This window comes from Pongo pygmaeus, chromosome 13 (assembly GCF_028885625.2).
Source record: "Pongo pygmaeus isolate AG05252 chromosome 13, NHGRI_mPonPyg2-v2.0_pri, whole genome shotgun sequence".
NCBI lineage: Eukaryota > Metazoa > Chordata > Mammalia > Primates > Hominidae > Pongo > Pongo pygmaeus.
The window spans coordinates 71306818-71320052 of NC_072386.2; the positions used below are offsets into that span (position 1 = coordinate 71306818).

At 40.7% G+C, this 13235-nt stretch overlaps 1 protein-coding gene across 15 annotated transcripts in view; it reads right to left on the reverse strand.

Moving 5' to 3' along the window:
• Positions 1-13235, reverse strand: part of TLE1 (TLE family member 1, transcriptional corepressor) — a 107002-nt gene that overhangs the window by 65141 nt on the left and 28626 nt on the right. For 8 of the 15 annotated variants that reach the window (XM_063649626.1, XM_054500221.2, XM_054500219.2 and 5 more), the window contains exons 5-6: positions 7202-7264; positions 5443-5517 (exon numbers count right to left, since the gene is read on the reverse strand). The exons of 2 other annotated variants lie outside the window; for them this stretch is intronic. In XM_063649626.1, the coding sequence (XP_063505696.1) occupies positions 5443-5517; positions 7202-7264 (138 nt within the window). Of the gene's footprint in view, positions 1-5412; positions 5518-7201; positions 7265-13235 lie in introns of all 15 variants that reach the window. 5 more of the 15 variants (XM_063649620.1, XM_054500216.2, XM_063649619.1 and 2 more) reach the window with 1 other exon arrangement.

A 13235-nucleotide genomic window follows, 5' to 3' on the forward strand; every position in this document is an offset into this window, starting at 1 on the left:
CTCTCTCACCACTTCTATTCAACATAGTGTTGGAAGTTCTGGCCAGGGCAATTAGGCAGGAGAAGGAAATCAAGGGTATTCAATTAGGAAAAGAGGAAGTCAAATTGTCCCTGTTTGCAGATGACATGATAGTATATCTAGAAAACCCCATTGTCTCAGCCCAAAATCTCCTTAAGCTGATAAGCAACTTCAGCAAAGTCTCAGGATACAAAATCAATGTGCAAAAATCACAAGCGTTCTTATACATCAATAACAGACAAACAGAGAGCCAAATCATGAGTGAACTCCCATTCACAATTGCTTCAAAGAGAATAAAATACCTAGGAATCCAACTTACAAGGGATGTGAAAGACCTCTTCAAGGAGAACTACAAACCACTGCTCAAGGAAATAAAAGAGGATACAAACAAATGGAAGAACATTCCATGCTCATGGGTAGGAAGAATCAATATCATGAAAATGGCCATCCTTCCCAAGGTAATTTACAGATTCAATGCCATCCCCATCAAACTACCAATGACTTTCTTCACAGAATTGGAAAAAACTACTTTAAAGTTCATATGGAACCAAAAAAGAGCCCGCATCGCCAAGTCAATCCTAAGCCAAAAGAACAAAGCTGGAGGCATCACACTACCTGACTTCAAACTATACTACAAGGCTACAGTAACCAAAACAGCATGGTACTGGTACCAAAACAGAGATATAGATCAATGGAACAGAACAGAGCCGTCAGAAATAATGCCACATATCTACAAGTATCTGATCTTTGACAAACCTGACAAAAACAAGAAATGGGGAAAGGATTCCCTATTTAATAAATGGTGCTGGGAAAACTGGCTAGCCATATGTAGAAAGCTGAAACTGGATCCCTTCCTTACACCTTATACAAAAATCAATTCAAGATGGATTAAAGACTTAAATGTTAGACCTAAAACCATAAAAACCCTAGAAGAAAACCTAGGCATTACCATTCAGGACATAGGCATGGGCAAGGACTTCATGTCTAAAACACCAAAAGCAATGGCAACAAAAGCCAAAATTGACAAATGGGATCTAATTAAACTCAAGAGCTTCTGCACAGCAAAAGAAACTACCATCAGAGTGAACAGGCAACCTACAAAATGGGAGAAAATTTTCGCAACCTACTCATCTGACAAAGGGCTAATATCCAGAATCTACAATGAACTCCAACAAATTTACAAGAAAAAAACAAACAACCCCATCAAAAAGTGGGCAAAGGACATGAACAGACACTTCTCAAAAGAAGACATTGATGCAGCCAAAAAACACATGAAAAAATGCTCACCATCACTGGCTATCAGAGAAATGCAAATCAAAACCACAATGAGATACCATCTCACACCAGTTAGAATGGCAATCATTAAAAAGTCAGGAAACAACAGGTGCTGGAGAGGATGTGGAGAAATAGGAACACTTTTACACTGTTGGTGGGACTGTAAACTAGTTCAACCCTTGTGGAAGTCAGTGTGGCGATGCCTCAGGGATCTAGAACTAGAAATTCCATTCGACCCAGCCATCCCATTACTGGGTATATACCCAAAGGACAATAAATCATGCTGCTATAAAGACACATGCACACGTATGTTTATTGCCGCATTATTCACAATAGCAAAGACTTGGAACCAACCCAAATGTCCAACAATGATAGACTGGATTAAGAAAATGTGGCACATATACACCATGGAATACTATGCAGCCATAAAAAATGATGAGTTCACGTCCTTTGTAGGGACATGGATGAAATTGGAAATCATCATTCTCAGTAAACTATCGCAAGAACAAAAAACCAAACACCGCATATTCTCACTCATAGGTGGGAATTGAACAATGAGAACACATGGACACAGGAAGGGGAACATCACACTTCGGGGACTGTTGTGGGGTGGGGGGAGGGGGGAGGGATAGCATTGGGAGATATACCTAATGCTAGATGACGAGTTGGTGGGTGCAGCGCACCAGCATGGCACATGTATACATATGTAACTTACCTGCACATTGTGCACATGTACCATAAAACCTAAAGTATAATAATAATAATAATAAAAGAAAAAAAAAAAAAAAAAAAAAAAAAAAAAAACTCAAGGTCTCAAATGAGTAAGTTCCCTTCCCACAATGCGACTTGTTTTCTAAGGCCTAAGTGAGCTGTGTGTCAAACCAAATAAACCTTGTACATATTTTGTACACCTTTGCATTATAAATTATCCTTTTCATTGTGACAAGACTACAACACATTTAATAGGAAAAGAATTGGTAAGAAGCAAAATTCAAAAAGTAGGGCTGTAGTTATTATTCTGCCAGTCATCAAATTTGCTGTCAAAGCTGTTTAAAAAAAGTCTACAAAAATATTTCAATAGTCTCTCCAGTATCAAATACCTAAGAAGCTTATTTTTCTTCAATACCGATACTCTATGTAAGTTGAAGGCAGGTGTTATGGTGAGGAAGAATTAAAATTCAGTATTTTCTGCCAGACAGGAGAACTACAATTTCTATGCTGGTGAGAAATGGGGACTGTTAATTCACTCAACAAGCACAGAAAAAATACAACCTCTCTCTGCCTCCTCAAAGAGCACCCACAGGCCCAAGACACACCTTGAACTAACCTAGAAGCTGGATGTCCTTGAGAAGATTTACTTTTTCCAGGTTTGATAAAGAGAAATATCTTTAGCTTGTCAAGCAAGCAGCAAGCAAGCAGTAAAGCTCCTTGATTGTACCTTAAAGGGAATGAGAATGTTTCGGCTCATTTGCATTTTAAAGAGTACTCTTTCATGATCTTTCACACTTGTAATAGATGTCTAAACCGTTAAATTACTATTTCTTTTCTTAGCCTGAAAGTGGATGCAGACTAAGAGCGTGGCCTCTCCCATTGTTCTTTACCCTAAGTCGGCCCCTGAACAATACTGACAGCTGCTATCAAACCAGGCTGCATTTACTCTGCGCGCAGCTGCTGCTTGTAGGAACAGACAGTCTCCCGGTACCTCCTCCCCTCTGGGGAGACAGGTTGACACACTGCATGTTCAATGAAGGGGTGCAAAGGTCCACTGAATTGTCAACCCAATTTTATGCTACTTCGATTTTCCAGGACGCACACAATTCCTTTCAGGCAAAAATCAAGCATATGCCACAGCATGAAACTTAAGGTGTGGGATAATTATTGATCACTACAAACTTGAAAAGAGTCTTCGGACATAAATTCATATACTAATCCAAAAATTACAATGATAAAAACCGCACATGCCAGTATGCCCAAGACACACAATGGGCGTAAGCCTCGCTTGCATTGCGCCTGATTCACCACTTTGGTTTACTGTTGCCAAGGCATCCAGAGCTAACCTGCCTTTATAATAACCTCCACAACATTTTTCCTGGACTAAAACCATTCGTAAAATTAGAAATTCATTTGCCCTTCTAAAAAGATCTGCTATTTTTATTCTCCGATTCAGCTCAAAATGGGTATTACCTATGAACATCTGGTTAATGCAATTGCCTCCTTCGTAAAGTGTAGGTGCAAAGGAGATTCACAAGAGCTGGGCGGTGCCTTTGAGAATTTAAACGTCAGAGTTTTACCATCAAGAAATTATATGTTGTAATGTAGAGTCTATCAGAAAACAAACATGTTCCACAAAGTTTAACTGGGTACTTGAGAACTGCTTTGCATATGTTTTCCTTTAATCAAAACAGGCTTTTCCATCCTCACTCATTTCGGTGAAAAAATTCTGTGCTTGAGCTACAAGTACAATTCACTATTAGTCTTTGCTAATCAAACACAGTACATGCGAAAGTACCAGTGAATATTTGATTTGATCTCTGAAATAAAGCAATTCATTACACAAGAAAAGGGTACAGAAGGCAGCAGACAAATGCAGATGTAATTGTGTTTTTTGTTGAATGTGATTAGAGAGCCCACTAAGTAACAGTCAAAAATGTGATACTGAAGGAGGGGAAAGGCAGTGCCTGGATCTGAGGGGAAGAGGAGGGAGAATTGTTTATGCAGAGCTAAGCTGTCAAGTGTAATAAAGCAGCTTGAATAAAATTTAAGCTGAAAATCCACTGAAGCTCCCCATTTCAGGGAGGAAAAAGCTATTAAAAGGAAATGAAGGTCACCCTCCTAGTTTATTTCACCTAATTGACTGCCAATAGCTTACCACAGACAACTCAACTGCAGATCTGCAATTGAGAAACTGATGAAAGGAGAGTTTTCAAGCTGAGGCTCATTCTTTAATCCTCCTTGGCTCTTATGTTTTTTCTCCATCTCCAGTTGGGATGTAATTTTAAGCCCTGATGGATTAACTGGTTCCATTGTCTGTGGCCGTCATTGGACTATGGCACTCTTAATCCGTACAGCAGCATGTCTAATTATCATTACAAAGTGTCTGAGCGAACTATAAAGACCAGCAGGGCATCATCTCACAAGCAATTAACATAAATTGATAAATGAGTGATTTGAATCTGCTCAAGGCACTCACATATGAATAAAATCAGAAAGGACGGTCCCTTGTTTCAGCTCCTTCTTTGGCTTAGTCTGGAAGGGGACGAACACATGAGAACCATCCCAGGTCCTGCAGTGGGGGGCGGGGGATGAACTCATGCAGGGGATGGAATGCACGGTTCACCAGATTCATTAATGCAGAGCAAATGACTTGTGATTGACAACCAGTGGCCAGCACGGAGCACTAACTGAACTCAACAGAGGAGAGCAGAACCCCGGTGAAAGGCCAGGGAGCACTAGGGCAGCAATGAACACTTCTTCCATGGCAAGAGAGCGCTCTTTTCATTGGTGTGTGACTTAAAAATTCATGAAAGAGGCACAAGAAAGAAGAGCCAACAGTTACATAGGTTCGAATACCCCAGAAAGCAAAAGGCAAAAAGCAAGGATAACTAAATGAAATGATAATTCAGAGACCCATTTTGACCTCACTATGATCTAACATTGTAAGACAGAAGTGAGGAAAGTATTTAAAATTCTAACCTAAAGCTTTTACTAGACTAATGAAGCAAGGGTGGTTTAGGTGTCACAGGATGAACCACATTTATTTTCCTACTTAAAAGTAGATTTAGGGCCGGGCAAGGGGGTGCTTGCCTTTGGACCCAGCTACTCAAGAGGCTAAGGCAGGAGGATCACTTGAGTTCCAGGCCAGACTAGGCAAAATACCAAGACCCCGGTCTGTATAAAAAGAATTTTTTTAATTAATAGATTTATTTTTTGTCTCCTCCTAAAATGCTTCTCCTGTCATCTTCCTTATGCTAAGCCCTCTTCCTCCATATACCTTAGCACACCCCAAGCCTCTTCCTCCCACCCTTATCAAATAGGTCAACGTTAAGATACACACACACACACACACACACACACGTAAAGCCATCAAATTAATAAGAAATGAAAGCTGGTTATACACACTGTAGGAGGTAGACCTGGTAGGCCACGTACCCCGATGATGGCATTCAACTCTGCCATGGTCACCTGTTTGGCACGTTCGACAGCCTGGGCCACCTGTTGTTGATGCTTTGAAAACAAGGAGAAGAAACGGCATTAGCAACAGCCAAGAACTTCACTGTATATTCTAACAACAAAAAGTCAAATGCTGTGTGCAATGCAGGCTGAAGTAGAAGGGTTTAAATGCAGAATTTCTCAACCACACTTTATTTTCACAGAACATAGATAGGGAAAGAAAAACTGAGAATGGCGCTGTCCTTTATTTCTAAACAACACCAGTCACTACTTCTGACTGTAAATTTCGGCTTGGAATGGTAGAAAACAAAAAGGGACATAAAGAATGATAACATAGGACCTTAAAAAATAAATAGAACAGAATTTGGAAGATCGCCCTTGTTCACAAAAGGGGTTCACAAGTTTACAACAATTTTAAAATATTCATTTTACAGCCAGGTGCAGTGGCTCATGCCTGTAATCCCAGCACTTTGGGAGGCCAAGACGGGGTGAGCCCAGGAGTTCAAGACCAGCGTGGGCAACATGGCAAAACCCTGTCTCTATTTTTAAAATAAATAAATAAATAAAATACCCATTTTAATACCTAAAACTTTAACATTAAATCTGTTGATCACTTGTCTGATCAACCAATCTTGACCCACCAGTCATTTTCGGAAACTCCTGGAATTCCTCTCATTCTTTTATAGCCTTTTGATTCTTTATCCTCCTCAAGGCAAAGGAAGGACTCCAGCCTCAGTTCAGAGATGGAAATTCACCCCACACCTCCCAACTCCCAACTCCACCCACAAATAAAAACAAAGCCATAAATTTACTTTGGGAGGCATGAGAATGTAACATAGAGCCCTGGATCACTGAAGTCTAACAACTACTAATACATTCAAAAGGCAGACAAACCTATTGTCATATCGGACAGACAAAGGTTATGCTGGAAGAAGCTGTTACAACAATAATGAGATGGTGACCATCTGTCATGGAGCAACAGGTGCCAACCAGGATACCCAGTATTCCATCTCCTAGGCCAATAAGCTTTCCACCCTGCGTGAAGATGCATTCATCCCGTGCACACTTAGAACACATTACAGAATTTACTAGCTTATATCCAGAAGGAAGGTAAACTTTTCAAGGCAAAGCTAAAATACAATAGTCTTGAGTCAATTTCATAGATTACTCATATAAAGAGATTCCCCCCTCAAAGAATGTTAAGATTAAACCTCTATGACTTTGTAACTAGACAAAATAGCTTATACATGCATATGACTCAGTAAGTTAATGTATTTTGGACTATTATCATCCACCCCTTCAAGGACAGCATTAAGACAACTGCCTTGATACATAAGTACAAAAGAACTATCTGCTTCCATAGTAAAGTTCACCTTGATGGAACCATTTGTAAAAGTCAGTATGAGAACAGCTTTCTATTTAAAAGATATAAAAGACACCTGAATTTTCAGTAGCTCTCAAGCTTATGCTACTTAAAGCAAAAGCTGTACATTGGATAGTAATTTTGCAGTTTTCCACAGGAAAAAAAAAATTAATTTGGGGGTTGAGCTATTGTCACCATTTCTAAAGTGTGCCCCTCAGATGTGTTGGATAGACTAGCAGGGAGGTTACACACTTCAGCTGTAACAGATGTTCTTCACACTTGTTCCTTGTGATAAAATTAACATCTTAAAACTAGCTAATTTGCAAACAGAGAAGCAACATAATTGCACTTTAACAGCTGAACAGTTTTACTTACTTCCTGAGACAGAAATGGGATGACTTGTGCACAAATCGTATTCAATCTCTTGGCGATTTCAGTCTATAAAGACAAAGCCATACAAATGTTTAGAATACTTCACAATCAGTTCAGAAAGGTAAAACTTCATACCTCTAACACTTCAGTCCTCCTCTCCCTTGCTCTGGAAATGTGTATAAAATGGTTTCCCCAGGTTATGTTACTAATACTTATCTTGAAATAAACAGTAGATATTAATCCCACTTGCAAAGTAAGCCACAACTGCACACTTCATTGTAATAAGAGATGAGTAGTTTGATTGAGTTGGAAAATCTAGGTGGTTTAAGGCTACATGATCATTTAATATGGTGACTATATATATATATATATATACATATATATATATTTTTTTGAGACAGAGTCTTGCTCTGTCGCCCAGGCTGGAGTGCAGTGGCACGATCTCGGCTCACCGCAAGCTCTGCCTCTCGGCTTCATGCTCTTCTCCTGCCTCAGCCTCCCAAGTAGCTGGGACTACAGGCGCCCGCCACCACGCCCGGCTAATTTTTTTGTATTTTTAGTGGAGACGGGGTTTCACCATGTTAGCCAGGATGGTCTCGATCTCCTGACCTCGTGATCCACCCACCTCGGCCTCCCAAAGTACTGGGATTACAGGGGTGAGCCACTGCGCCCGGCCAAGTGTAGTTTTTCAATGATGACACACCATGACACATTTATGTCATTATTGCAAGTTCATTCAAGTGGGTGTCAGAAGCCACTGCAGCTGCAGCACTGTCAAAGCAGTCCACCTTTCAAAGATGAGGCCTAAGCTGATGGAGTAGAAGAAAGGCCTGCTGACCTCTTTGCCACTTGTCCCAGCTCTTGTCCCACTGAAAAAGGATTTTATTGTTCATAGGCTTCCCTAAGTCTCAAACTTTCAAACAAACTAAGAAAACATGACTAAAAACATTCCAGTCTAGAGGGTGATGGTCAAGTCATGATATCCTGAGTATTCTGAAAGTTTCGCCACAGTTCAGTATCAAACTCAAAGACCTCACCAACAGGGCCCAGGGGTCAGCTGAACATAATAAAAGCTGTCCTCATTGTCTATAGCACAGGCTGTTTTAAAGAAGGCAGGAAAGGCCGGGTACGGTGGCTCACGCCTGTAATCCCAGCACTTTCTGAGGCCAAGGCGGGTGGATTATGAGGTCAGGAGTTCAAGACCAGCCTAGCCAAGATGGTGAAACCCCGTCTCTACTCAAAATACAAAAATTAGCCAGGCGTGATGGTGGACTCCTGTAATCCCAGCTACTCGGGAGGCTGCGGCAGAGAACTGCTTGAACCAGTGAGGTGCAGGCTGCAGTGAGCTGAGATCACGCCACTGCACTCCAGCCTGTGCGACAGAGTGAGACTCCATCTCAAAAAATAAAAAAAATAAAGAAGGCTGGAAAAACCTTTGCTCCGCTCCACATCCACAGCAGTCCCTCTGCTACAAGGGACAAAAACTGGCAAGAGAGGGAACAGAGGGTACTCTACTTCTAGCCTAGGGGAGGGTCCACCTGCAGCACCTCCAACACCCTACAGCAATGCAAAGCAGTTCTGCTTTCCTCTACCTGGGAAGAACCAGTTCTGCTTTTTTTAAAAAAGAAAAAAAAAAAAGTCATCTGTAAAAAGGCCCATCCTTGACCTTATTTATTTCATCATTTTGTCGATGCTTACTAAATGCCACCTATATTACTGAATTAAGCAACGAAAAGGATCACAAGAAAAAAACTTGAAAGCAAGCAGTCCATGACCTTGAGAAATAGAGAACGGAAAAAGACAAAGTAGAAACCCCAGGAACAAAGTCGAACCTGCGGTGAGCTGAGATCGCGCCACTATACTCCAGCCAAGGCGACAAGAGCAAGACCCTGTCTCAAAAAAAAAAAAAAAAAAAAAGAACAAAATCCCAGGAACTTTACAATCAAGCATATAAAAAACAGCAGCCTTGTATCTTCTAAGACGATTTGAATTAACTAAGCAAAGTCTTCGGTTTTATAAGATTGGATTTAGTCTGACCCAACCCAATTCTCCCTGACCACCAATGAGACAAGGTTACAGACAGACCATGCCTTGGACAAAATGTACTAGAAGGGGAAATGACTGGTAGAGAGAGGAAGCCCATGCATGACCTTGCTTTAGCCAGCGAGGCAGATATATGCAAAAAGGGTGCAGCTGTACCAGGTACAAAAACAGAACTGGGTCAGCCCCACCCAGTTCATTTGATCACAGCCACCCACTCAAGCTACCTCAAGGTCATGGCTCTCCTCGAAAGCATGGGCAAGGCTTTCCTTTGCAACAGGGTTCTGCACTATCTATTTGAGTGCATGTAAAGCAGTAGAGATGCCTTTGGTAGGTATCCTACTTAGGTCCTTGCTCCCAACTCCCTACCTACCACACATTCCTGCAACATTCTGTACATTCCTCTTCTCGGAAATTCACGTTGAAGGTTTCCAATTTTAAAAAAGATATATGCTCACTTTGAACTCATACACATGCACACAGATGTATGCTCACTTTAAACTCATACACATGCACACAGATGTACATACAGAAATATAAAAGAAAGTTAAAATAACCCTGAGCCCATCATCCAAGGATAAGCATGGGTAACATATTGGTGATTTTAGGATACCATCATTCCAGGTTCTCACTTATGTGCACAGAAGCCCAGAGTGAGAGAGACACATTTTAATACCAAGGGGTTTTCGTTAAGTACCCTGCCTTTCTATAATTTGTTAATCAAACATGTGTCATGGACACCATCCCAGTCAATACAGATTAACAAGTACCTTGAAATATTCCACCATACAAGCATATAGATGTTTAAGTACTATTGACACCAGTGAATATTTATGTTTCATTTAATTTTGCACAATTAACAACTCTGTGTCAAATAAGCCTCCACACAGATCTCTAAAAGGAATCCCTAGATGTGAAACTGCTGGGTCAAAGTGAATGCATATTTTAAGTTGCAATGCATGCTGCCAAACTGCCCAGCAGAAAAGCTGTACCAATTATTGTGAGTTTAGGAGGGTTCCTGCTCTCCCACCCAGTGTCAATATTGGGTTTTGTTAACCTTTCTTTAATCTTCATCCATCTAACGGATTAAAAAATGACCTCATTTTTATTTGCATTACTTGAATTCTTCCTCTAGTTAAACATCTTTTCATGTATTTATTGCTCCACTCTATGTTTCCCTTCTCCATTCTTCCATTGTTGTTTAATCATTTTTGTCCTTTGGTGGTGCTTCCTTGAATGGGACAAATATTAACCCTTTATCAGAGTTTGCTCAGCTTGCCACTTGTCTTTCAACCTTGCTTAATATGAATTTTTTGCTGTATAGAACTTTAAGTCTTTATGTGGTCAAACGAAAGCATTTTCTTCCTACGCTCCTGGCCTTTAGGTAAAGATTAGAACACACCAATATCATAAAAGCCATTCTTACTTTTCTTCTAGTGTGCTATGGCTGCACTTTTTATACTTAACTATTTGATTTAAGTGGAATTTATTTTGGTTTAAGAAAAGATGCCCTCATCTTTAACTATGATAGCAACTATGTGTTACTACCTAGAATGGCATCAAAGTAGACTTGAACATGGTCAGAGGACAGTTAAGATCCAGTCTGAATGAAATGAACTTGTAAACCTTTAATAATACTGAAGTTATCAAAAATAAAATAAAGAAAAGAAAGACATATGAAAGCAAAGGCAATGAATACAGTGGTCTCTCGGTATCTGTGAGGGATTGGTTCAGAATCCCCCATGGAAACCAAAATCTAAGGATGCTCAAGTCCTTTATATAAAATGGTATATTTGCATATAACCTAAGCACATCTATCCATACACTTTAAATCATCTCCAGATTACTTAAAATATCTAATACAATGTAAATCCTAGGTAAATGGTTGTTGTATTATTTAGGAAATAATGACAAGAAAAAAGTCTGTACATGTTCACTACAGACACAATTTTTTTTTTGTTTTTTTTTTTTTTTTGAGACAGAGTCTTGCTCTGTCACCTAGGCTGGAGTGCAGTGGCACAATCTTGGCTCACTGCAACCTCCACCTCCCGGGTTTTAAGGAACTCTCCTGTCTCAGCCTCCCAAGTAGCTGGGATTACAGGCATGAGCCACCACGCCTGGCTAATTTTTTGTATTTTTAGTAAAGACGGGGTTTCACCATGTTGAACAGGCTGATTTTAAACTCCTGACCTCAAGTGATCCACCTGCCTCAGCCTCCCAAAGTGCTAGGATTTATAATCCTAGCATGAGCCACTGTGCCCAGCCGACACAATGTTTTTTTAAAAAAAAAAAAAGTATTTTCAAACCATGGTTAGCTGAATTTACAGATGCGGAACCCACAGATACAAAGGGCCGACTGTACTATGTAAGTTGGGTTAGACTGGATAAGCCTGAAACAGGAGGAGAAAAGTTAGAAATCAAAGCTCAACCTGATGAAAAACATCAAAAGCCATACCGTATGTTCTGGAAATTCTACATAAATGGTCTGGAGAAGAAGCAAATAGGAGCAATAGAGGAGAGTCTTATCCAAGACTTCCCCTCCATCTGCCAGGTCTCTAAACCCTAATCTTAAACTATCCTGACAAGCCAGCTTGACTTTTGACCCAGAAAATCTAAATCCAAGTCTTGGACTGTTCTACTAACAAGCTGGTTTACCCCAGAAAAGGTGCTGACGTCCTCTGAAATACCCTGGCTCCTTCACCTGCACAACCTACCTCCTGGCAGGTGAGGGTACAAGCTTACCCAACAATGCTCTGTGAGTCCTAAAACATCACTAGCTCCCCAAGAGGACTTCATGAACATCTTCCCTTCAAATAGTCTGGATTGCAGCAGCATACAAACTGGCAATAATTCTTAGTATTATCTCTTGCTTCAACAAAAGGGTATTCTGGTAAGATTCTTAATTTAGCACAAATTAACAAGCCTCGTAGTGACTTTATTTTATGTATGTATTTATTTATCTATTTATTTATTTATTTATTTATTTTTAGATGGAGTCTTGCTCTGTCACCAGGCTGGAGTATAGTGGAGCCATCTTAGCTCACTGCAACCTCCGACTCCCTGGTTCAAGCAATTCTCCTTCCTCAGCCTCCCGAGTAGCTGGGATGGCAGGCACACGCCACCACACTCGGCTAATTTTTCTATTTTTAGTAGAGATGGGGTTTCACCACGTTGGCCAGGATGGTCTCGATCTCCTGATCCTCGTGATCCGCCCACCTCAGCCTCCCAAAGTGGTGGGATTACAGGCGTAAGCCATCGCGCCTGGCCTCTCGTAGTGACTCCTACCCATGCTTCTATTCTTGATTGGAGTGTGCTGGCAGGTTAACCTGGGTATTTGACCCTGCTGCCTTCTACCTCTTGCAAAGGCTAGACAACTCCAGTGAAAAACTGAGGGCTAACTGTATTTCCCACCTAGAAATCATTTTCCTACCCAATGATGAATACCTATTTGGTACCCACTAAGTCATAATGCTTATAAACTTTCCCTGTGCCTAGATTTTTGATACTGTGTAAGGCAACAACAATAAATCTGCATTCAAGAGCTATCCACAAACCAAATCTGCATGAAACCCTCCACCCAGAAATGTAAGCAGCAGGATGAAGGCTCCAGCAACAAGCCTTTCTTCATGGATGGCTACCGCCTACTGAGGCAGCAGGAAGCAGGAGTCCAAATTACCTGTCTACAACAGTCTTTCATTCTCCTTACCTATGCCAACTCTCACTGATTTGCATATGGTAATACAATTAGCCCTCATCATCCAAAAATTAGGTTTGCATCTTGGCAAACTACTGCTAGGTGTTCTATGTTAAGTCAATTAAACCACTGGGTCCCAACCAGGTCTCTTACTTAACAGGATTACCACCAATCTACTTCAGAGTTTCATCAAAATCGAGTGAGCTGATGAGCTGGTATGTAAGGTAAGGTATACTATTCCAAAATGCTGTACAAATATGAGAGATCTTCCCAATCCTTCAAGGCCTGCCTCAAATTCACTGA